General features: G+C 43.0%; 1 protein-coding gene across 2 annotated transcripts in view; it reads left to right on the top strand.

Annotated features, from left to right (window-relative positions):
• CPNE7 (copine 7) overlaps positions 1-25096 on the top strand; it is a 606098-nt gene that overhangs the window by 494421 nt on the left and 86581 nt on the right. For both annotated transcript variants that reach the window (XM_069216819.1, XM_069216820.1), the window contains exons 9-11: positions 4513-4599; positions 7838-7897; positions 12379-12512. In XM_069216819.1, coding sequence (XP_069072920.1) covers positions 4513-4599; positions 7838-7897; positions 12379-12512 — 281 coding nt within the window. The remainder of the gene's footprint in view (positions 1-4512; positions 4600-7837; positions 7898-12378; positions 12513-25096) is intronic.

A 25096-nucleotide genomic window follows, 5' to 3' on the forward strand; every position in this document is an offset into this window, starting at 1 on the left:
GTCTATATCTTCCTCGCAATGTTCGTCATCTTCTTGCAACCCCTATCTTGCATCTAACGGCAGTGTTTCTAACTCCCCTACCTTAGAGTTTATTTCAATTACAGCCGCCTCCCACAGTCCAGGCCCAACCAGCTCCTCCGTTGAGAAGCTGCAAGGACTCTTAAACATCTCCTTCCCTCCCAGTGCTCACTTTGCTTATGTCATTTTAACCTCACCGCACTCTTGGGCACAGTAACAGGTTGTTGCTACATTGTTCTTTCCTCACAGCCTCACCAGCAACCGTTCCTTGTCTGTACTTTAGTGAAAACTAGGCTGGATGGAATTTCAATTACCCTGGAGTAATTGGAGTAATCTCAGTAATTCTGCGTTACTCTTTGATGCAGACTTACTGATAATAAAGCGATTTTTCCTGCTTGTGTAAATAAGAGTCATTTGGGGAAAATATTCTACCTCAAGAGCACATTTATCAAGATTGTTAGTGCTCACTAATCGTGTTTTGCTGCATTTAGCTCTGTTTCTTACCACAAAATGCACTGTTACGTCCAGTTTGGACGTGAGGAGCATTTTTGTGCTAAGAAATAGTGCAAAGCGCAGAATAACTCTTTCTGAATAATTATGCATAATCTGGTGGAAATCTTAGGTAGTTCTGCCTGATTACACTACACGGAATTACGCAAGTTATGTCCACCTCTAGTGAAAACCCCATTTATGTCACAAACGCACAATGCTAACAATTCCTCCTATTTTCCAACACGCATAGCCTTCTTTTACACTTGGTCCCCGAGCTCTAAAACATAATTCTATCTCTAGTTTCTTGACATATCACAGGTTCACTTTTGCAGCTACTTACTATGCAACCTGAGAAGATTCAAGCAATCAAAACCTTTGCCCCTTAATCCACCAGGAGCTCTCTCTTTCTGCATTATCTTCTTGTTTATTTCTTTGCAATTGCTTGTAGAAATTACCGTGGTTCTCTGATAAGTGATTCCCTCTTAGATCCTTTAAATTAATTTTCTTCCAGCATCTTCAAATTCCTCTCCTCATTTGCTCTTAGCTAGTTTGCTTTACTGTTTTACAAAGCCCTTTACTCCTTACTCTGCCTTACAAAGGCAGGGGAATGACCCTTGGTTAAAAAATTATCTGTTCTTCTCACTACAAAATACTTCAAAGGTGTTCTTCATCCAGTGCAACACAACCGAGGACTGCTTCATCCACTACAAATGGCTTTTTGCTGATGCCTATTGTTATTGAGAGAGCGTCGTCCATATCTCTATGTTCATTAGATCTGTCGAGCACTTTTCTCTCATGGTTGAACCTTTTGTCACTTAGCAATAATCCTCAGGAAACATTGAATATGGAGTATTAGCATGGTGGTGGAGCTCTCCTCTCAACTGCATCAGCCTCTGCCTTCTTACCTGTTCTCAGATCTTCTACCCCTCCATTCTTCCTACTCTCAAACCCCTAGGCTGCTCACTCGTCTAGCTATGGATCTATAGGTCTCATTCAACTGAATAATAAATCTATTACCAGAGTAATTTCCATGGCCTTTAATACCATTGCAGTCATTGTCTCTTGTCTATCAAGTATAACTGACTTAGACCACCCGAGATTAATGACTTACTAAACTGTTGATTTTGCACCTGGTAATGCCCTATGATATGGGCACAACTAAAGACATTTACAGTGTATCCTGTAATAATATGGTATATGCAGTTATAATTAGAGGTGGTGTGGTCAGGCTGCAAGTGGGTGGATTTGTTGTCTCAGGTGTCACCTTCCAACCTGATTGTCTGTGTCTCTACTGCAGGCCCCTGAGTTATGCACTCTCTCAATCCCCAAGTGCTGCTTGCAGTGTGACCTGTTCTTTCTCAAGACTTCTGATATTTCTTAGTGTAGCTGGAGCTTGCTAGGCACTCTATTATGGATGAAAGTGAAAGCTTTCAGAGAGTTGATTGCCTCTCTACAGGGTAGTTATTCATTGCTGCCTGATCACTGCCTCCAGTAAAAGAAAGAATTGTTTGATTATCCGAGGCCATTCCACACTAGCTGTGGATCCTGGGCACATAGGAATTGATGCATGCCTAAGAATACAATATGGTATGGTTGTTGTTAGACCTGAGAGCCTTAGGGTGGTCTTCCCCCGAACCTTCTGCTGACCTCCTTCACTTTGCAAACCTAATTTTTGCTGGCCTCAGGACTCTATACACTGTACCACTGCTAATCAGTGCTAAAGAGCTTGTGCTCTCTCCCTAATACATGGTAACATTGGCTTATCCCCAACTGGCATATTTAATTTACTTATAAGTCCCTAGTAAAGTGCAGTACATGTGCCCAGAGCCTGTAAATGAAATGCTACTTGTATCTGTGCCACCAACTTAAACAGCCCTTTAACCATGTCTCAGGCTTGCCATTGAGGAGCCTGTATGTGCAGTTTTACAGAGCTGTGCTGACTTGGCAAAGTAACCCTTTTGTGAGGCTCAAACTTTCCCTTTTTATACATATAAGTCACCCTTAAGTTAGGCCCTGGACAACCCAGAGGGCATGGTGCAATTTACTTAAAAGGCAAGGCATGTACTTTTTTAGGTTTTACATATCCTGGTAGTGAAAAACGCCCAGTCCTTTTTCACTACAGCATGGCCTTTCTCTCCAATAGGCAGTGGTGTTGCATTAGCCTGCTGCAGCACCTGCAGTGGGGGGGTGAGCTCCAGGGGCCCAGCCTCCCCAGCACAGCTGGCACTGGGTACGGGTGGCAAGCCCCTGGTCTGAGAGCTCCTCACTTGGTCTGGGGGTAGAGGACCCTCCATGTACTTTCAAGGGTGTTGCAAAGGCACCTGCAGTCCCCGCGGTGCAGGGGGTGGGCCCAAGCTCCAGGGGGACACTTCAGCACATCTCCTGAGTGAGTCCAAAGGGGTAGCCCCCTCCATGCTCTCTGTGGGGGGAGGGGGAGGCATCCAGTTTTGTTACGCCTCTATGTACTTTGCAGGTTTGGCCCCTTGATATTTCACTACGCCATTGCCCATAGGATAATGTTGGGATTACCTTATTACATTTTATAAGTATAATTCACAATCTGAAAGAGATAGTTTTTGTTTGGTGTCTCTGGAATCACAATTTTAAATCATGACTTATGGTGAAGTCGGATTTTAAATTCCAATTCTGAAAATGCCACTTTTAGAAAGTTGGCATTTTCTTTCTTTAGCCATTTGGTGCCTGCTGCCTGTCTCTATTCACGTTTCTGGGGTGGGTGACTGCTGGGCTTTGTGTATTTCCCCTAGACATCCACACACAGTGGGAGCTTAGATGTGACTTCCTTGACCTAGATGGATGGGAGGGAGGACCTGCCCAAAGCCTCACATAATCCTGAATAGACTGTGTCCTGTCCCCAACACAAAGGGCTGCATAACTCCTTGTAATGAGTCTGGAGCCAGGGCAGGAACACTGTGCTCTTTAAAGGCCTGTCTTTGAAGTCTCCCCCACTTCAAAGGCTCAACTGGGTATAAGTATTGGACCTCTGACACCACCAATGCAGTACAGTTCTGGACCTGTGAATACTCTGCCAGGAAGAAGGACTGCTATGCTTCTAAAGGACTTCCACACTGCTAGATTGCTGTTTTGCCTTGCTGTGCTGCCCTGCTGTATGCTGCTCCCCTGTCTGGATGAGAAGGTCTGGACCTGCATCACTTGAACCCAAAGTGACTGCAAGTGCTAGCTGACTGGCCTCCTGATCCAAAGTCTCAGGAACATAAAAGACTTCCAACCACCCTGCTCCTGCACCAGAACTCTTTCAGCTGGGAGTCTGTTCTGCCAAGGCGACCACTCCAGTCCTGGATCCTTGGAAGAGAGCCTAAGGTGTTTGCCCCAGTGGAACTGTGGGAGCAGAATTAAAGCATAGCTGTTCTTGCATGGAACAGAACCAGGACATCACTTTCGGAACTGACACTGCAACGCTTTTCCCGGCACAATGTCATCGCAGCCCCATCAGCTGCCTCAATTCTGAAAGTCCGCATCTCAGTCTCTGCACTCATTGGGACTGACGCATCACTTCGACTGCACAATACATCCTCAACCCTGGTTTCCACATCGGAAGCCCCGGCACATGGATCCTCAACTTCGACGCAGCAGGAACTCGCACTCTAACACCACAGAATCTTTGAATCTAGCTCATACCCCCTTGATTTGAGATGACTGAAGTAAAAACATGTATCATATCCAAGTTATTAGCAGCTTCTTTTTGTCTATAAAATCACTGTGCCAAAGATGGAATAATCCCTAATCTGCCGACTCAAATTGAGTGACACAATTTCAGTGTTTACAAGTCTGAGGGTCTTGCAGAATGCTATTTGATAACTAACCCTATCGTTGGAATTCAGAAACATCTGTCTGTCACCTTTGGTTCTCTATACTCTAAAATGTGCCACCAGTTTCTAAGCATAGCCATGTCTTGCAACCGCTGTTCAGATTTGCCCATTCTACTCACATCTTTCATCTCTGTTTCCTTGTTTCTTCGTGTAGGTGCAGTGGGATTGTATGAACCCCAAGTATAAAATTAAGAAAAGAAATTACAAGAATTCTGGCATTGTGATCCTCACAGACCTGAAGGTGAAAGAGGCAGACATTTCTTTCTCATTTTTACACATTGTAATGTAAGTGCGAATCTTACCAAGTTTGGTGCAAGAAAAAAGATAGAGATTAAGGATGCAGAGAATGATTGTTGGAAGCAGGATGTGGACAGGCATGGTAGAACTGGCAGTCTGATCCATTCTCTAGATTTTCTAAAGACACAGAGGTCGTTTTTTTAGACCTTTTGGCACTAATGATTCAGTTAATGTGCTAATCTGAATGAAATAAACAGTTGTACTGCAACCATCCCAAAATCCACTGAGCCCTATTTGAGAGAGATGGGTGTCCTGATAATGATCAATTCCGTGAGACGTACAGGGATAATTAATGGTACTCCCACAACTTCTTTCATTAAGTAATAACACACTCAAGAACACTAGAACATGAATGATACATTTTAAAGATACATTTTAAATCAAAATCTTAGTCAAGTGCACACACTATGAATAGTAGCCACATTGAAAACAAATAAAAGGGCAGCAAAATTGTTAACCAAAGGGTTAAAAAAGAGGAACCACTCCAACATGATTGCTATTACACCTTTATAGCAATACTACCCTCATTCTGCTACTTCCAAGCACTAATGTAATTCTAGCACAGCAGAAAATTAAACCTGTTTTAAGTTTCAGAGATGTTACACACCCTCATACCTGTTTGAGCAATAGAGTTCTTGTTCAATGAAATAACAAGGTCTGCTATTCTCGTTTCATGAAGCCAGCTGCACTGATAAGTCAGTGAGCAAATCCTAAATGCCCCTTGTCCTGGTATTCTGCAATTGGGCCTGAGGTATGATACTGAATGGCCTGCCAGAGAGTCTCCTGGTATGAATATTCGCCTCTACTCTTTATTCTCTGTGCTCAACTTTTCTTACATAATCTCATTATTGTTAGAAACTATTAGCAAAAAACAATTAACAGGAAGTGGTCTGATGCCCTTTCAATTATTTTATTTCTACAAGATTGTGTTCTTTTTAATAACAACAATAAATGAGACGTATAGTTTTCAACATTCTAGAAACTCTTAGAAATCAATAGAAAGCTAATGAAAATTAAGCAGTCAGAGATTAGATAAATGCAACAGATATAGTCATGTGCGCTTGATTCACAGATTGCAGAACATAATAATGTAAACTAAATATGTCATATTAATCACACATATTCAGCATTGAGATTGATTGAGAGGCATATGTAACGCTAACACAAGGATACCCACAATAGAAAAGACACAATATTCATAACAAGTCTTTATCTGCGGTAAACATGCATGTAGGAAGAAATATTAGTGCCTTCTATAGAAGTCAGAAGACACACTGTCCACCTGATCCAAGCAGGGTCTTAAAAGGGAGAGCCACTGTGGCTATTTTCACCAGGCCCTACTCTTTTCAGGGTCCAGTGCATCCTCTGTTTATATGTCATAAAGTCTGACTTGCTTACTTTTGTGATATAATCTCGATAAAGCAGGCTACCTCCTGGGGAGTAGCTTCAGGGGGGTGTTTGGGGTTCTACAACCCCATACAAAATTAGTTTTTAAAGTTGTCACAAATATTGGTAATGTTAGAAAATATCGTGTTTTTCTTCACTTAGTACTATTACCAACCCACATTCCTCTCGCTTTTCACTGCCCTTTGGGCCTCTACCATGCACCCTACTTGTCCTATCATGTATTTAAACATTATAGGCCAGCCTGCTTGTCAGAAAATCTGAGGCTCACACTTCCTCAATCTTACTGACCAAGCTTCGCCCCTGGCTACCTCACCTGCTGGTGTAACCATAAAAACTAGAGAAGGGGCCTCCAGTCACATTTGTGGTCTGAAGCTCAAGAAACCTTCTCACAAGACTACATTCTAGCGCTTTTCTCATTGTGCTGAAGGTCAGAAAACATAAATTATATTCATATTCATCCTACTTATCAAATATTCCACACCCTCAATTGCTTTTTTTATACCTAAATGATGGCAGTTATTATTTCACTCCTATGTGGTACTTATTTTATTGATGCCAGAAAGATGGAAGTCTGAGTGAGTATGGCCTGTTAAGATTCATAACTTCCTGATGCACATTAAATCTTTCGAAATTCCTTTAAAGTTTCTTAAATGTATGCTTTAGTAGTGAAATGCTATTTCCCGGTATCTTGCATCATGTTTTTACTAGAGAGCTCACTTTACATAAAATTGTGTTGCAAAATACTGACAGTAGACAGGTTTGAGTAGAAAATGTCACTTCAAGACATTTTCTGTGTAAACGAGTCTCCTGCTAGTATCTCACATAGCTTTGTTATGCAAGATGTGCTTTTGAGTAAAAAAAAATGAAATGGCACTGTATATACTTTTGAGAAATTTCACAAATTTTGAGTGATGCAAAATTCAGGAATTTACCAAGGCCTATTCTAAATTATTTTAAATATTTAAAGCGAGTGACATCTTCATTCTTATCTCAGATCATGTGTTCACACCCCAAACCATTTAATCCTTGATAATATCTCAGTATTGGCCCCTTATCCCAGTAGCTCCCAACAATCTCCTCTTTGCTGCCGTAGAGGAAGATGGAAAGGAAGAGAGTAGAAACATCGGAGAATAAATAGGAGTTATAGACTACTCTGCATTTATTTTCCTGGCACTCATTTATGACACCTGAGGCACTGGCAGCAAGGACTCTGCCAAAGGAACCAGAGGGAAAGCAAGGAATATCACCTCTCATTAACATCCATGAATTATATTTCTCTGATTGTTGCTTTGAACTGTGAAAATTGTCAGGATTAAGGTAAGGAAAGAAGCTCTCTTTCAAGGAGGGTTACATAGGTCGAACATCCATGCAGAAAACGTGGAGGGCACACGGTTAGGAAGGTTATTTCTAAATGCTTAAAACAGACAAAGGACAGTAACTTTAGAGTAAGAGCAAAATTAGAGCAGGACACTACTTAGGGTTTACCATGTTACATCCGGCAACTACATCGGAAGATTGGTGGGAAGGCATACAAATCCTAATTTGTCCTTGTGAAAAAATATCAGAAGGTCCAGGTGGTACTGAGGCAAAGCAATGAGGTGTTCTTTACCAGAAATGTACAGATCTCGGCTTACTTCTCAGACTTCAGTTCCTTGAGGTTTTCTCAAAGTTTTGTTCTGGAATGCTGCAAGGCCTTCCTGTCACCCTACCAGCTCAAATATTGTGGAGAAGAAACTTGCTTGCAAAACATTTAATGCTGTTTTTTTTTCATTTAGATTCACAGAGTTTACTCCTTCCTCGATTACATTATGGGTGGATGCCAGATCAACTTCACCGTAAGTCAGTCTACTCATGAAACTATTCCAAACACTGATTCCTTTGTTTCTTCACTTGGATGGATAGACCCTGGTTTCTACCGCTACTAGGAGTACAAAACTGGAAAATGAAAGAAAGAATGAGTGAATAGAACCCATGCATTTGGCATACAATACCAGAGATATGTGTATGCAAGCAAATTTGTTTGTTTTTCAAATTGAAGACAGAGGTATCTCACCAAATCTGCTCGACTGTTATTAAAGTGCTTTTTAAAGTTCAGACCTGTAGCACTGATATGTTTTGTCTGTCATCCTCTGGGTTTAATTTTTGCAAACTGGGGAATAAACTGGGAAATAAAACTTCCATGTCAGAGTTTAATAAAAAATGTGAGGAGGCAGCATCTATAGATATTTCCCTGATAGCTGCCATTACCTCCTTTTAATCCCATCTCACTATATTATCCCCAGACTCTCTATATACATTTCCCCCTGCCTTTTTCCCTCACAGTGCTTTACTATGTCCTATTATATATCTATATTCTGCCTGTTCTTCATAACCTTTCTTGTGCTTCATAATCTAATTTCTCTCCTTGTTCTTCCAGCATCTCTATAGCCTCTCCGATGTTCACTAATCTTACTATCAAAGTTCATTCATCTTAGCTCCTTTCTGGAAAGTTTCGGTGTGACCCTTCAAGTGGGAGTCAAGAAAAGAGATGGCCCCAAAATGCAAGTTCCCATTTAATTTTCCTCAGAAAGTTTTAGACACCACTACAGCCAAAACGGCTAAACGGAAGCTAGATATTTACCCACAAAGAGTGCTTTTTGTGATTTGTATATCCGTTCAGTAGTTTTTGAGAAATTAATGTTCCAAATTTATAGATATCTGGACGGTTGGGTTTGTAGGAATCATGCAGTCATGCAACTTTAAATAACAGAGTGACCTGATTGGCCAAGGGTTTTTTTCTTCTCATTGGCCGTCTCGCAAATCCAATGGGGAGCTTGCAGTCTAATTGGATGGCCGCAACATGAAGAGAAATCTTGCAGGTTCTTTTACAGAACACCTGGACTCCGTCCCTTTGTCCTGAAAATTAAAAACAAAAAGGTATGAGGAGACCGGATGGGGATATCCTGATCCCATGGACCTTGTTGACGGTCCCACTGGGACCCCTGCATAGGACCAAATTAAAACAAAGATTTGGGTTTCCGCAGTCCTGCTGGAATTAAGTTGAAGCCAATGTGATCCACTCACTTCTGCTGAAGTTCCACAGGAGCACAAGAGCCTGCGGTGACTCCTGCGAGAGTCCCACTGGATTTGAAAACCATTGGAAAAAAGATGGCATGCATGTCTGTGGTAGGCTGGCTGCGTATGGGCCAGGCCTGATAGCCAACCTCAGGTATGCATAGCCGAAGACCGTGCAAGGTGGGGGGAGTCAGGGGTTGGGCACTAGGCATGGCTTGAGGCTAGACCATGTGGCCAACAGCATGCTGTGCAGGTATAAAAGCTGTCCATGACAGGGTGGCAGCCATAGAGGCCATTGCACAGATGTGTGGTCATCCACGTGTGTTGAGTGCAAGGCTAGGAAAAACCCCACAGCCAGCCCTATGCCCTGCACGTCCAAAGGCCGTTTGTATCTGGGGCTAGGCTGCCCCAAGGATTTCGGTGAAAGGCAGGGCCTGACAGGGAGTTGGCATAGTTACATATGGTAATAACATATGACATTATTTAAATAAAAAAAACAAGGGTTAAAGTGATGTTGTAGTGAGGGACATGGTAATAATAACTTAATTACATTACAAAACAAACAGTAGAATTTCACTGGAAAAAAACAAAGTGATGTAATAGGTGAAAATGTCCGGTTAAATGTAACATTTTAAGTGAGATGGCTGACTGGATAAAAAAAAACCCTCAGCCAATCTATTTGCTCTATTATTTGAAGATGCATTATTGTGGACTCTTGTGAGCTTCCTGAGAACACACCCATCCCCAACCATCCAGATATACAAATATTTTTAACCTTAATTCCTCAAAAACTACTCAACGGATTTACACGAAATCACAAAAAGCACAGTATGTAGACCAAAATCTAGCTTTTTTGCCAAACTTGGTGCAACATTTTTCAGCCAGTTTTCTGCTATTGCTGTTCAATTCTCCTATGGAAAACTGCCTGGGGAAATTGCGTTTTGGAACCCCCCTTTTTCCTCTGACCCACTTGACAGATCACCCTGAACCTTTCCAGGAAGGAGCTGAAGTTGATTGAGGTTTTTTGGGAAAGTTTCATGGGAATTCATCAAATGGAGCTGTAGGTATTAGCAAGCCACACCCCACTGCAGGAAAAGAAAGAGTAAATCTGGATGCAAGAAACCAAAAAAAGAAGTAATAAAGAAAGAGAGTGAGCTTGAACTAAGGCAGGGAGAAAGCGAAGGAGGGGATTTACTTTCACTTGCTCCCCAGACTGAGCCGCAGGTCAGATGAAATAACAGGTTGAGATGACTGAAAGAAGGAACAGCACCACAGCCTGGTCCAAGGAGAGAAAGATAGATTGTTGGTATATGAACAATTATGACTGCTCCAGCTAGGAAAACCTAATTCCGGTTCCCACACCAAAGGATCCACCAATCGGGGTTAGTTAATGCTTTCTAGTGGCCACAAAAGGGTCATTCCTTTAGTGAAAGAGGAAGCCTCACACACCTAATAGTGTCATGCTTCATCCTCGGCTTCCTCTCCCCACCCTGGGAGGGACAATGCCACCAGGGCAAACTAAACCACCTGTCACCTCAGAGCAGGAGGGAGTTCCTGATAAGTAATTAGTGGATAAAATACCGGGATCCAGACTTTTACAATAAAAATACCTTATGTATTACCCCCGGCATTTTGCCTTTATTAGTGGGGAACACATGTATTGTTAAAACACAAAAAGGCGATATCACAGCAATTATGTTTAGAATCACCTGTTAACCAGCCAACATGTTTCTGCCCATTTTTATAAGCCACTTTGGGTCTCAGGCATTTAACAGGGCCAGGGATCTCTACATACCCTAGTTACCTAATTTAATACTTCTTCAATCTAATAAGCAAGGAAACCTCATACATAAGATCCTACCTTAAGTCAGTTCGAAATAGCGACGGGCGGAATAGGTACTACAGACCAACGCAACTTTTGAAAATTGTGTGACTATAAAAGGCGTTGCCCCTCTCCCTGACCAGGAAATGAGAGATCCCTTAATTTTGGGAGGCCCGTGAAATATTAATCTGACCTAAGGTAGGATCATAATTGTTGTGATATGACCTTCTTGTGTGTTGTGGATCCTTTGTTGTGGGAACCAGAATTAGGTTTCCCTAGTTGGAGCAGTCATATTTGTTTGTATTGCTTGTTGGTAGGAGGGGTGATGTCACTGCTCTCTAATTTCTCCCTTCCTCTCCACTTTTTGTGTTTGAAAGAGTTGGTATATGAAGACAGCTTCTGGATTTCCAAATTGAGGAAGGGGAAGGGACCCGGATATCTTTATGTTCACTTCAGATATGAAACCTTCTCTCCAGATTTCCTCTTTGCCACTCTAAAATCCATTACCTTTGCAAGGTGGGATAAGAGTCAATACAAGAAACTGAATTCTAAAGGCAAACTTCTGTGTATGGGGTGTAGAAGAGAAGACTATGCTAATTAAATGTACATATTTTCTGAGGAGTGTCAGAATAAGATATTTTATGTTTCATAGCAGCATTGAGATTTGTAGCCAATTTGACATTTGTATTGATTTTCAACTAACTTTTCCATTCCAATGCAATTTCCCCATCAGATTCAGCATCCTGAAATAACTACATATAACTACTTTGCAAAAATAGTGTGGCAGGCGAAGATCTCCTATGGGTGGGGATGAGCCAAAGTTAGGATTTGAAGATCTGGCAGCGGAATTTCATGAATCTGATTGAATACTTCACTGACTAATCTTGTTTCTGTATATTCAGTTTCCCACACAGTTGTATGTTATACATACAGCTTTGTAAAGTGGCTTCACTTTGTTCATGGTTTGAAAATAGAATTTTAATCATAGACTAGTTGATAGAAAAATTGGTAAAGCCTCTTAAAATATATAGGTGGAGAAAATTTTGGCATGAGGAATAGAGCCAATATTTGATCAGAAGATCCTATGGCTTAAAACAGAATAAGTAAGTTTTTCCACTGAGCAAGAGTCCACAGGGCAGTGCCACCTTAACAGGAGACACCTAGACAGAGAAAGAGCTCTCCCACACACTGTTATCCTTCATGATGACCTAATGATGAATTCTATGGCTAGCGCATGCCCTTATAGAAACACTCTAAGTTCTATCTGAAGTAAGACTCTCTGTCTTGCATTTAAGAGGCAGAGGAGACAACCATAACAATAACACTCCTGTCCCTTCTCAGTGCTTGAAGGATGTCGATGTGTAATCCCTCTAATCACCCCCACTGTGCATTGGCACTTATGTCTGATCATTTGATAAATGTTGGTTCTCTCTTCATCAGGTAGCCATTGACTTCACAGCCTCAAACGGAGATCCTCGAAACAGCTGCTCTTTGCATTATATCAACCCCTACCAGCCCAACGAGTATCTGAAGGCGCTGATTGCTGTAGGAGAGATCTGCCAGGATTATGACAGGTATTGTTAACCTCAAACTCATCTTCTTTTATTCTCTGTTTCCGCTCTCTTTCTCCTTCTCATTCCTAGTTCTGTTGTTTCTACAGTTCTACGTCCCGTTGTCTTTCAGTACCAGTGCCTTTTAGCCCCACCTTCTCTTTGAGTTCTACGCACCAAGTCTACCATAGTGCTGGACTCTCATAACAAGAGTGGTCTACAAGCGTGGTCTTTTGATTCAAACGGTTCATACAGTACACACACATGAGCACACATTTGAGCGCCTGCACACGTGCACAAAAACACGTACATACATCTACACACACGTGCACGAAAACACGTACATACATCTACACACACACACTCACACTCTTTTGAAGGATCTTTTTTTACTTGCAATTTATACACACCTCTGTTAGATGACACCATTTGTGCTTTTTATTCTATTATGCTTCTAATGTCTTTTGTATATGTGTGCAAAAAATTGCAGGTTGGCAGAGGTAAGACCTGATGGCTGTGCCAATGCTTATTTGGCTTTATTTTCAAAGTCTTATTGCTGTTGGCCTGGGGTTATAGCTGGAATTTGTGTCAGTAAATTTTTAATCCCATGCAATATTAGTAACAGTGTGACATGCATGCATAATACTGTGAACCGAAAACGAGTTGCCACTGTCACTCAATAGAATGCTTAAGGAACAATATACTGTAGGTCGAGCCTAGGCAGCGCGCATGTGCTGTGTTTGACATGTTGTAATCTACTTCTTTGGGCTTTCTCCATGCCCATCTCATATCCATCATTTTCATTCACTCCTTGGCCATCCTTTCAAAATTCCCTTGATTTTGTAGGTAAATACTTTACGTTTATCCCACCTTGAGGCTGCTTTGTTAACACTTTGGAGACTGACCCTGATACATGGATTACTGCATGATGGGCCATATACCTTAGTTTGGAGCACTACTTTTTTCTATTTTCATTTGCCTCTACAGTTTGTGCGCCGTGTCGGTATGTCTTCGTTTTTCGCCATGCTACTGTTTCTTTGTGGTGTCTGGGTCCAAACGCTGCAAGCTGGAGGGGTGTTCTTTTTGTTTTTTGGGAAGTTTCATATAGCGCAAACTCAATTGTAGCAGTGCTTTACATGAGTACCACTTAGTATTGCAGTTGAAAAATATACAATCTGGCACATTTCAAACAAAAAAAACACAGAAATCCTCAATGCGGCTCTCTTGTCACAGAGAGAGAGCTGATGCTACAATATTCACTGTACTCGGGGAACTCGCCCCATAACGCTTTGAGGAGCATTGCTTTAAAAACATTTTAGCCCATAATTCAGCCTGTGGTGGTCCTAGGACAATGGGACAACCACTAAACCATTCTGCACAATGTACTTTTTCTGTGTAGGTCATCTCTGGGTCCCAACAATAGGTTGGGGGACCCCAAAATAGTAACCTCTCCTACCATTCAGTGTCTTTTTAAGTTCTCTGAAGGCTGGAACTTTTGTTTTACAGCTGACAATAGGTTGTGTTGTAAGGGTCTTGTTTGTAATAGTATTGCAGTAGATCTGCTAGGCCTGAAAATGTGTAAGGCACTACACCCTTTAGGGGATAAATATATGGTTACACTGCATTACGTTCTGCCATTCCGTTGTCATCTGGTTATGCTCTCTAGTGGCTGACTGTATGATTGCATGACTGTTTCTTACAAATGATATTTTTATAGTTGTGCCCTCTAGAGGCTGTACTCAGCATTGCAGTCAAGATAATACACTATTCGCTGCACTCGGAAACTCGCCCTATGATGCTTTGAGGGGCATTCCTTTTACAAAACATTTTTGCCCGTAACTCATGAGACCACCATCAAAATGGTCAGCACTACATGCTCTATCTGTCTAGGTCATCTATGGGTCCCACACTAGGTTAGGTGGGACCCCAATATAATAATATAAATACATATAATAAATAATAGCAATATTTTCATTTTATTCTGCAGATAAAGGAAGAAGGTAAATGGAAGTGCTATAGCTATATGCAGGACCACTGTAATTATGTGGCAGAGAGGACCAAATTATGCAACAGGGTTGACCACTAAATGTGGCAAGAAAAGTATGCATTTACAATGCCAATAGCTCTAACTCAAGCAAATGTGATACCTATTGTATTGCAAATGCTTGTTTATTTTTTGATGTCTATAGATCAAATATTTTGAGATTCATAAATGTACAATTTCTGTGTAGTGTAAATGTGACAAAACAATACAATTATTACTTGACCCTTATGAGGAAAAGCTGGTGGTGGGAGGATCTTCATCAGTCTTAAATGGAAGGCATTCTTGCCCTCTGCTACAATCTATGGTTTCAGTGAGATATTATCATTGAAGAGAACCCTAGATGCAGTCATCAAACACAGAAAGCCCCTATTCTTTTGAGGGGCTGGGGGGGAAGGACAGAGACATATAGGGCAACTGTTTGTTTGTTTCCCTTATTAGAAGTAGTTCTCAACTAGTAGGGTGGTGGAGCCCAAAATAGGACTTCCTGATTGCAAGGGCACGCTTGTTTTTAAATATGTGAGCCTATTCAGATAGACATCAAAGCCACTGTTCTGCTGACGTTTCTCTCAGTTGCAGTAGAAACTAACATGATCTCCACTGTTAATAGGTTTCGTCTTTAACTAGTTTAAGTTCATCCAGTTGTCATTCCTATTTAGAACTCAGCACACCTTTGCCATAGCAACTCTCTTGATAGTTGCAGATGGAACAACATTTGGGTATCTTCTGCAAAATTATGAACATTTTCGCTTAAAGTAAAAATAAGATTAGTGAGTAGCAAAAGGTGAAAAAGGTTTGGTATAAGGTAGTGACCTGAAGCACCACAGAGGAAAATGATGGCTCCCACAGCTGAATTGTGCCATAGACACACAGTGCCCTCATGAAGTCTAGGATAATGCAATTGGATGTTATGGTTGATGGTGTCTAAAGCACCTGGCAGCTTAAAAAAAACACTACAACATTTCCATCACCCACCTTCCCTTGTAGATGTTACAAGATGGCAGCTAACACAAAGTCAATCTTGGTGGGCAAATATTTCCTAGCCATGATCCAGAGTGTTGTTGTTCTCCACAAATGTTTGAATTTGGGCAATCTCAGCTCACATCATTACTTTTGATGGTTAGAGTAGGTTTGACCTTTAATAGTAGTTAGCCGAATTTAAAGTGCCTGCTTGTCCTTTTTTGGAATAACATGAGTCAGCTTAAAAGTTCTGAATAACTGACCACGGGGGCAATGGCTGTTGATAAGATGGATGTGTCATGGTTTCAGGTGGGTCTGATCAGGACTTTGGTTGGGGCACCCCTTGAGGTCACAGAATATCCCCAATATCACACGGGCAGAAGAGCAGCTAAAGGCATACACGGGAAAGGACAGCTATGAACAGGCACAGGAAACAGGAAAGTAAAAGCAGAGCAACCTTAGTGTGAACAAAGAGGAATGGATTACTAATAGACAAACACACTGGGGTTACCACTATGGTTGTACACAGGGTAGGGCTCAGAACTTCCCACAGCAATAGGGAATGTCAATGCCTCTGTGCAGATTGCTCTTACAGATAGTCACCCCCAAGCCCCATAGAAGGAGGCAGCAGAAGTGATTCTGTCTCTGGACCCTTGAAGCACAAACAAGGATTGTACTTACATACACAAGACAAGCCCTTGTGGGTCCAGCTGGAAACACAGTGGCGATTCCTGGAAAACAGCAATAGTACATTGTCACTGTTAGGCACTAAAGGCTACATATAACACTAGAGAAAGGATGGTGGCTGGAATTGTCTCCTGGAAACCAGGAGCCAACCCCGGTACAAAGGAAAACACTTATACACAGGTGAAGACTGATAGTACACTTACCAGACACAAATACCCAAGAGGAAATGGAAACAGAAGGAACAAACCAATGAGGCAGAGGCAGGAACTGGGAACAGGATCAGGCTGAAGCAAAGGCAGGAATAGGACTGGAAAACAGAGCACAAGCTCTGGCTGGAACAAACAGAAACAGGAATGGGAAACAGAGAGCAGGCTCTGGCTGGAACAAGCAAGAACAGAACTGGAATACTGGGAGTTGGAACAAGCAGGAAATAGGACTGGGAAACTGAGAGCAGGTTCAGGCTGAAAAAGGGCAGGAACAGGACTGAGAAACAGGGAGCAGGTTCTGGAAGAAACAAACAGGAACAAGGCTAAGAGACAGGGAACAGACTCTGGCTGGAACAAGCAGGAACAGGGCAGAAAAACAGAAAGCAAGTTCAAGCTGAAACAGAATAGGAACAGGACTGGAACACCATCTGATAAAGGGTCTGGAACACTAAGGAATCAAACTCCAATGCACGACGAGAATCTTGAGGAAAAGGCTGCTTATAATCAGTTCCAGGCTGCAGCAAACCCCAGGGGGAATCAAATGACTCGGCTGCACAGGAGAGGTCTCAGGTGTGTGTAGTTTCAGACACTCGCAAGTCCTGGAGGAGAGAATCCAGTAAAAAGGAGCAACTGGACTTCTCCCATAGAAAACAATGTAGCAGAATCCAGGCTTTCCTGAGTACCAGGCTGTGCATTATGGGATTTGCAGTCCCAGGAAACAAATGTAGTTCTACAAAAGCATAAAATAGCGAAAAAGGAAACAAACGGGAGTCAGAAAGGGATTATAGATGAGTGTTCAAGGTGATTCCCAGGCTACAGACAGTCCCTATATATTGCCTCCTAGACATGGGACGACAGAGTCATAACAGTATACCCCCCCACCACCAGTCTGATCAAGAAGAGAAGGCAATCCTTTGGCTGAAAAAAGTTGAAGAGGAAAAGCCACAGCAAGAAAATCCAGCACCAACCTTGGTTGATAAGTTTACAGTCCTGCCACAGGTGAATCTTCCAATGAGCAAAGCATGTATTAATACTCAAATGGGCTCCAATGTCTTTCCTCTTTATTGTTCAATTGATATGGGAGGAGTGCATGGAGTTGGTTTCTGGTGAAGTGGATTCAGGAGCAAGGAGATCTGGAATGGCATTATGGGCAGTACTCTTTAGAACATGAGTTTCCTGTTCAGTACTTTCTTCTTTGGATGAGATAATTGGCATATTAGTAACCCCCAGGTCTGTAACACCTTCCGACAAGCTTGATATGTCTGTTTCTGCAGCAGTATTTGCATTGATTGTGGTCTGAGGCTTCCAAAGCATAGAGACTTGAGAGACATGGGTAACTGGTGTTCTCAAGGTGCACATGAAAAAGTCAGAATTTTCTTTAGTTTTGGATGACTTCAGAGTATCAGTTACAGGATCAACAAGAGTTTTTTTATATCTTTAGAAACTGGATTACCAACTGAAAATGTAGAAGTCCCACAATCTAACTCTTTAGGGTGATCTTCAGACAAGACTGAGATTTCTGCATTGCAAGTGCTCTGTGGTGTATTCGTGGTATCAGAAATGGCTTCTTTGCGAAGTGTTTCTACTACAGGTAGTTGATCTTCAACTCTGTTACCACTGAAAGGTTGTTCTTTGGAAAGAAGTAGAACTGGAGTCTCTTCAGAAATCGCCTTTACATTGTTATCTAAATTTTCAGCTCTAGCCTTTGAATTGATGATGGTTTCTCTGCAATAGAACACTAAGTACAGTACTTATCATCAGATCTTCGAATACAAGATTCAAGTTTATGTCTTTAATTTTGGTGGGAGGCATTACTTTCTTCAATACTTCTGTTTCAGAGTGCTGGTTTTCAGGAGTCTTTAATTTCAGAGACACAGCAGGTGGCATTGGTGTGGCTGCTTTTACATCAAGATCAGATACTGGTAGATCAAAGATCTGTTCTTCACTAACCATTGAGCTGGAAACAGGAAACACAGTGGCAGGGAACAGCAAGTTGGGATCAGTGGTTGAGGCTGCAACTGTGTCCAGTTCTAGAAGAAGGCTATAATTTCTTATGACATGCTGTTCAGTTTCAGATTGCTGGCCTTCTTCCTTGTCTGAAATCTCCATGGTTTGTTTTGACATTGAAGAGATTTTTAGACTTTCTGAGAAGTCCATTCCATTCTTAGTAACTGCAGGTATTTCTTCATGGTCAGAAAAATCCCTTAATTCACTTGGAACAGGAACTGTCTCTTCATTATCTGAAAATTCTATGATCTCGTTTGAAAGGGCAGGAGTATCCCCACAATCTGAAAATTCTGGTGTGGGCCTCATTTGAACAGTACTCTCTGCAGGTTTGTTCACCACATGGCAGGAACCACTATCATCATTAGATTCAGATTCTTCAACACTGTTGCACAATTTGCCCTTAGTCTCCAGTAAAGTCATGTCTTGATTTCTTTTGGTGCAGCTATTGGAGTCTGCATCAGAACTCTCTTCTTCCTTTGGCTTTATTTGTTCCGAAAGAGGGGCTGAGACACTTCCTTCTGAAGCCTTTGAATCAAGAGGTGTCAAATCTCTCAGAGATGTCAGAGATTCAGTCAACTGTACAGGGATATTCTCTGGAGAACTACAAACTGAGAGAGAGTCTGAATCTGAAGAAGAGGCTGATATATTTATAACTGGAGTTGTCTTTTGACAGTCATTATTAGAAGGGAAAATCTGCTCTATAGTAGTCCTTGGAGAGGCACATGAAGTAGCATACTGTTCTTTGAGCCAAAGCTGGTGATCATTTTCTTTTTTCAGGTTTTCAAATTGCCTTGCAGTAGTTTCCATCAGCTGCTTTGTTACTTTTAACTTACAGATAAGCAGATTGTCTGGTTCTGGCAACAGTGAAATATGCATCGATGAAAAGAGCCCACATGCAAGATTTCTAGTGTATATTACAACATATTCATCATAGAAGTCCCATATCTGCCTTTTAATCTGACAGATCTGCTCTTTTAGTGTGTGTATGTCCATATCGTTATCAAACCCACTCAGAATAGAAAAGGATTTAGCAGAGCTTTTAGGGATTGAGACTGGTGTATTAACCTCTAGTTTGGGAAGAGCACATGCCTTTTGAGTTGAACTCAGGAATTCCACAGTCCTTACTGATCCCTTTGATACAGAGTCTATCCTGCTGACTTGAAGGCTCTGAGGGACTGGTAGGTCTTTATAAGACTCAGCACTGCACTTTGAATTCTGAGAAACTGACCTAGATGGGCTGAAGCACCCATCAGAAAACAAGGGGATCTCTATGGTGGCTTCTTGGACAGTGTGAGGGTTCTTTGTTATAGCAGAGTCCTGGAAATGAACTCGGGATGCACTAGCATGAGGCAAGGAATTATCCAGTTTTTCTAGAGAGTAAGGTGGTCATTACAACCTCTGCGGTCTTTTTTCAAGACCGCCGTGTGGAAGACGGCCAAGGGTGGCGGTTTGCCGCTCGGCCTATTATGACCGTTGGCAGCTCTCCGTCCTTTTACGGACAGAGAGCTGCCAACAGCCATACTGGCGGGAGGCGGGGAAGTGGAGGTTGCTCCACCTCCACCGCCACGCCAACAGAACACCGCCCAGCGAATCCCGTCCTGTGATTCACTGTGGCGGTGTTCTGTTGGCGGTGTGGTGTCGGCGGAGCTGCCCCCATGGCTCCCGTTCCCCCCCGGAGGATCGATGGAACAGGTAAGTCGATCGTCCGTTAGGGGAGGGGTGGGGGTGTTGTGTGTTGGGTGGGTGCATGGGGGTGTGCGTCTGTGTATGTAGAGGGGGTGTGTGAGTGCGTGTATGCTTGCGGGGGTGTTGGTGTTTTGGGAATGAGTGCGTGTATGTCTGTGGGTATGTCTGTATGGATTTGTGCGTGTATGTTTGTATGTGGGTGTGCGTGTCTGACTGTGTGTGTGGATGTAGGCAGGTACGTCTGCGTGTGTGCGTGTAAGTGTGTAGGTGGTGCCTGCGTGCGTGTCGTGTGGGTATGGGTGATGTAATGTTGGGGGTCGGGGTGGGGCCCTGCCATCTTTGGGGGGTGGCAGGGGTGGTGGGGGGTGTAGGGGAGGGAGTTGGGGTGGGGAGACCCCTATCAGTGCCAGGAAAGGAATTCCTTGGCACTGATAGTGCTTACCGCCATGGATTTCATGGCGGTTCAAACCGCAGGAAATCCACGGCAGTAAGCCGGGTCAAAATACCGCCGGCGGTATAGAGACGGCCGCCGGGCTGGAGACCCAGGTCTCCAGCCCGGCGGGCGGAACGGAGAACCGGCGGATGACCATGGCGGTAACCGCCATGGTCATAATACAAAAAAAAAGACTGCCAGCCTGTTGGCGGTCTTACCGCCACTTCTCCGCCTTCCGCCAGGGTCATAATGACCCCCTAAGTGTCTTGTGCAGAGGTAGCAAAAGCACTTTCACTGTTAAGAACATTCTCCCCTGTTTGAGGTAATAGAATCTCCAAAAACTCATTATTTCTTTGTAATTCTTCTACAGACAGGGATTGGGGGTCATAATCACAGATATGATAATAGTTGAACATTGGTGGATCAGCAAGCCACGCAATGTAGTACTGAATTTGCAATCTTTGATTTTCTTTAACAAGTCTATCCTTTAAACTAAGGCCTTTTTTAGAGGTCTTCAGCGAATGTATAGGCTTAGAAAGGGGTGTCTTAACATGATAGGAAAACATTTTAAGTCTGTGTGTGCCTTTACTGCTTGGGGAGCTTTACATTTTTGGGTCGTGCATTCTGTCACGGTTTCAGGTGGGTCTGATCAGGACTCTGATTGGGGCACCCCTTGAGGTCACAGAATATCCCAATGAGGTAGTGTACTGGGGCAGAAGAGCAGCTAAAGGCATACACGAGAAAGGACAGCTATGGACCGGCACAGGAAACAGAAAAGTAAAGGCAGAGCAACCTTAGTGTCAACAAAGAGGAAAAGGATTACTAATGGACAAACACACTGGGGTTACCACTAAGGTTGTACACAGGGTAGGGCTCAGAACTTCCTACAGCAACAGGGAACGTCAATGCCTCTGTGCAGATTTCTCTTACAGATAGTCACCCCCCAAGCCTCATAGAAGGAGGCAGCAGAAGTGATTCTGTCTCTGGACCCTTAGAGCACAAACAAGGATTGTACTTGCATACACAAAACAAGCCCTTGTGGGTCCAGCTGCAAACACGGTGGCAATTCCTGGAAAAACAGCAATAGCACACTGTCACTGTTAGGCACTAAAGACTACTTATAAAACTAGACAAAGGATGGGGGCTGGAATTGCATCCTGGAAACCAGAGCCAACCCCAGTACAAAGGAAAACACTTATACACAGGTGAAGACTGATAGTACTCTTACCAGACACAAATACCCAAGAGGAAACAGAAACAGAAGGAACAAACTAGGAGGCAGAGGCAGAAACTGGGAATAGGCTTAGGCTGAAGCAAAGGCAGGAATAGGACTGAAAAACAGAGCACAAGCTATGGCTGGAACAAGTAGAAACAGGAATGGGAAACAGAGAGCAGGCTCTGGCTGGCACAAGCAAGAATAGGATTGGAATACAGGGAGCTAGAACAAGCAGGAAACAGGACTGAGAAACAGGGAGCAGGTTCTGGAAGAAACAAACAGGAACAAGGCTAAGAGACAGGGAGCAGACTCTGGGTGGAACAAGCAGGAACAGGGCAGGAAAACAGAAAGCAGGTTCAAGCTGAAACAGAACAGGAACAAGACTGGAACACCATTCGATAAAGGGTCTGGAACAAAAAGGAATCAAATTTCAATACACGACGAGTATCTTGAGGAAATGGCTGCTTATAAGCAGTTCCAGGCTGCAGCAAACCCCAGGTGGAATCACATGACTGGGCTGCACAGGAGAGGTCTCAGGGGTGTGTAGTTTCAGACACTCGCAAGTCCTGGAGGAGAGAATCCAGTAAAAAGGAGCAACTGGACTTCTCCCATAGATAACAATGTATAGCAGAATCCAGGCTTTCCTGACTACCAGGCTGTGCATCATGGGATTTGCAGTCCCAGGAAGCAAATGTAATTCTACAAAAGCATAAAATAGCGAAAAGGGAAACAAACAGGAGTCAGTAAGGGGTCTAGATGAGTGTTCAAGGTGATTCCCAGGCTACAGACAGTTCCTTTATAGCGCCCCTTAGAGATGGCACGATAGAGTCGTAATAGCCTGAGGGGTTCTACAATTATTGTCAGTGTTGCCAGAACTTTATATAGAGTCACTAGGAACAGAAGAGCTTTGGTACCTGGGGCCAGATGTACAAAGATTCCAGTTGATGATTCTTTGTGATTCGCAATTAGGAAATCAAAAACTGTTTGCAATTCCCAAAAGGAAAAACTGTTTGCAATTCCCAAAAGGATGGCAAGGGACCTGCCCCATCAATATTCATGAAGCATGTCACAATTTGCAACCCCTTGGGAGTGGCCTTCACTCATAGGGATGGGGATGGTGGCCTGCTGGGGTCCGCAGACCAACATGTCTGTGATTGCTTTTTAAATGCAGCCATTTTTGTTTTTATGCAGCCCATTTTCCTTAAATTTAGATAAACAGTATCGACCACAAGCTAAAATTAAATCACAGAATGTGTTAGACCTGCCATCCTTGGTATAGTCTCCCCTGTCTTTTTTGCCTCTGCTTCCCATGTTTTGACAGTGTGCTGGACTCTGTTTTTGCTGTTTTTGGTATTCTGGGCACTTTACCACTGCTGACTAGTGCTAAAGTGCAAGTGCTCTTGTGTAGAGTGTATGTGTAATTGGCTTTTCCATGATTGGCATATTTGATTTACTAGTAAGTTCCTAGTAAAGTGTTCTAAGGCCTGTAAATCAAATGCTACTATTGGTCCTGCAGCACTGGTTGTGCCACCTACATGAGTAGCTCTGTAAACATGTCTCAGACCTGCCACTACAGTGTCTGTGTGTACAGTTTTAAACTGCCAATATGACTTGGCAAGTGTACTCCCTTGCCAGGTCTAAACGTTCCCTTTTTTTTTTTTACATGTAAGGCACCCCTCAGGAAGGCCATAGGTAGCCCCAGGGGCAGGGTGCAGTGTATGTTAAAGGTGGGACATGTACTGGTATGTTTTACATGTCCTAACAGGAAAATACTGCTGAATTTGGGTTTTCACTATTGTAAGGCCTGTCTCTCTCATAGGTTAACAAGGGGGCTGGCTTTAAATATTCTTAAAGTGCAGTTTCCCTTTGAGAGCAGTAAGGAATGTGGAGTTTGGGGTCTCTGAACTCACAATTTAAAAATACATCTGTTAGTGAAGTTGGTTTTTAAATTGTTAGTTTGAAAATGCCACTTTTAGAAAGTAGGCATTTTATTGCTTTAACCATTCTGTGACTCTGCCTGTTTATGGATTCCCTGTCTGGGTCAGACTGACAGCTGAGCTGTTTGTGATTCTCCACTGGACAGTGACACAAAGGGAGCTGTGGTGTAGCCTGCAAATTCTGAATAGCCATCTGAGCTAGAGTGGAGGGAGGAATGGTCATTTATACATGAATGGGTTGTGCCTGCCCCACACAATTCCTTCTCAAAAAACCCTGGTGTGTGCTTGGTGCTTAGCCTGGGCAAGGCAGGATCTTGGGAACAACAGAGACCTTCCTTTGAAGTTTGCCTACTTCAAAGGCAGAAAGGGGTATAAGTAGTGGACCCAAAACCCCAGACTTTTGGTTTACTTCTGGAACCAAGAGGAAGCTCTGATAAGGAGAAGAGCTGAAGAGCTGAGGAGAAGTGCTGCACCTGCCTGTGATTGTGCTTTGTGGGGCTATCCTGCAGTTGCTGCTTCTGCCTGTGAAAGGGGACAAAGACTGGACTTTGTTGTGCATTCCTGCTTGAGAAGAATCTCTAAGGACTTTAAAGACTTCCTCTGCCAGCACCTGGACTCTCTGCTGAGACTCCTGCCCTGCCAAGTGGTGCCCTATCCAGTCCCTGGGCCCTTGAGAGGTAAAGTTGGCAGAACAAGGACTGAAATTAACGCACAGTACACCGTGCGGGAAATTTTCAAGCCACCATCTGGAAGGCGGCTGATAAATGACGCACCACCCACTTTGCGGCTGAATTTGACGCTCCACCTGCATGGCGGCTGGGAGATCGACACAGAGTGGATGGAGAAACAACACAAAACCCGACTGCGGCTGCTGATAATGACGCAAACCCCACACAGCGTGATTTTCTAACACTGTGCAACCGGATTTCTTACGCATCGTCTCTGGGCATCAAAGTCATCATGAACCTGCTCGGATCCGAGGTGCCCCATCTGGAAATCAACACATCAGTCTCTTGCAGGACAGAAAAACGACGCATCACCTACCCAACCGGAGAAGAAATGATGCACCTCCTCACTTGAGAGTAAGAAATCAACGCATTGCTGAATTTTCTGATGCGCGCTCGCCTGTGCGGCTTTATTTTTGATGCAAACCAGGTAGTTTCTGAAAAGTCAATGTTTCCATTGTTTTCTATGGAGTAGGACTCTTATTCCTCTGAAAATTCATATCTTGACTTGTATATGTTGGATTTTTGTCATTTTGGTCTTTTGATTTAGATAAATATTACCTATTTTTCTAAAATGGTGTGGTGTCCATTTTGTAGTGTTTTCACTTTGTTACTCTGTGTGTTGGTGCAACTACTTTACACATGGCTTCTGGGTTAAGCCTTCCTGCTTGTGCCAAGCTACCAAGGGGGTGAGTGGGGGTTAATCAGGT

This window comes from Pleurodeles waltl, chromosome 12, assembly GCF_031143425.1.
Source record: "Pleurodeles waltl isolate 20211129_DDA chromosome 12, aPleWal1.hap1.20221129, whole genome shotgun sequence".
Classification (NCBI taxonomy): Eukaryota; Metazoa; Chordata; class Amphibia; order Caudata; family Salamandridae; genus Pleurodeles; species Pleurodeles waltl.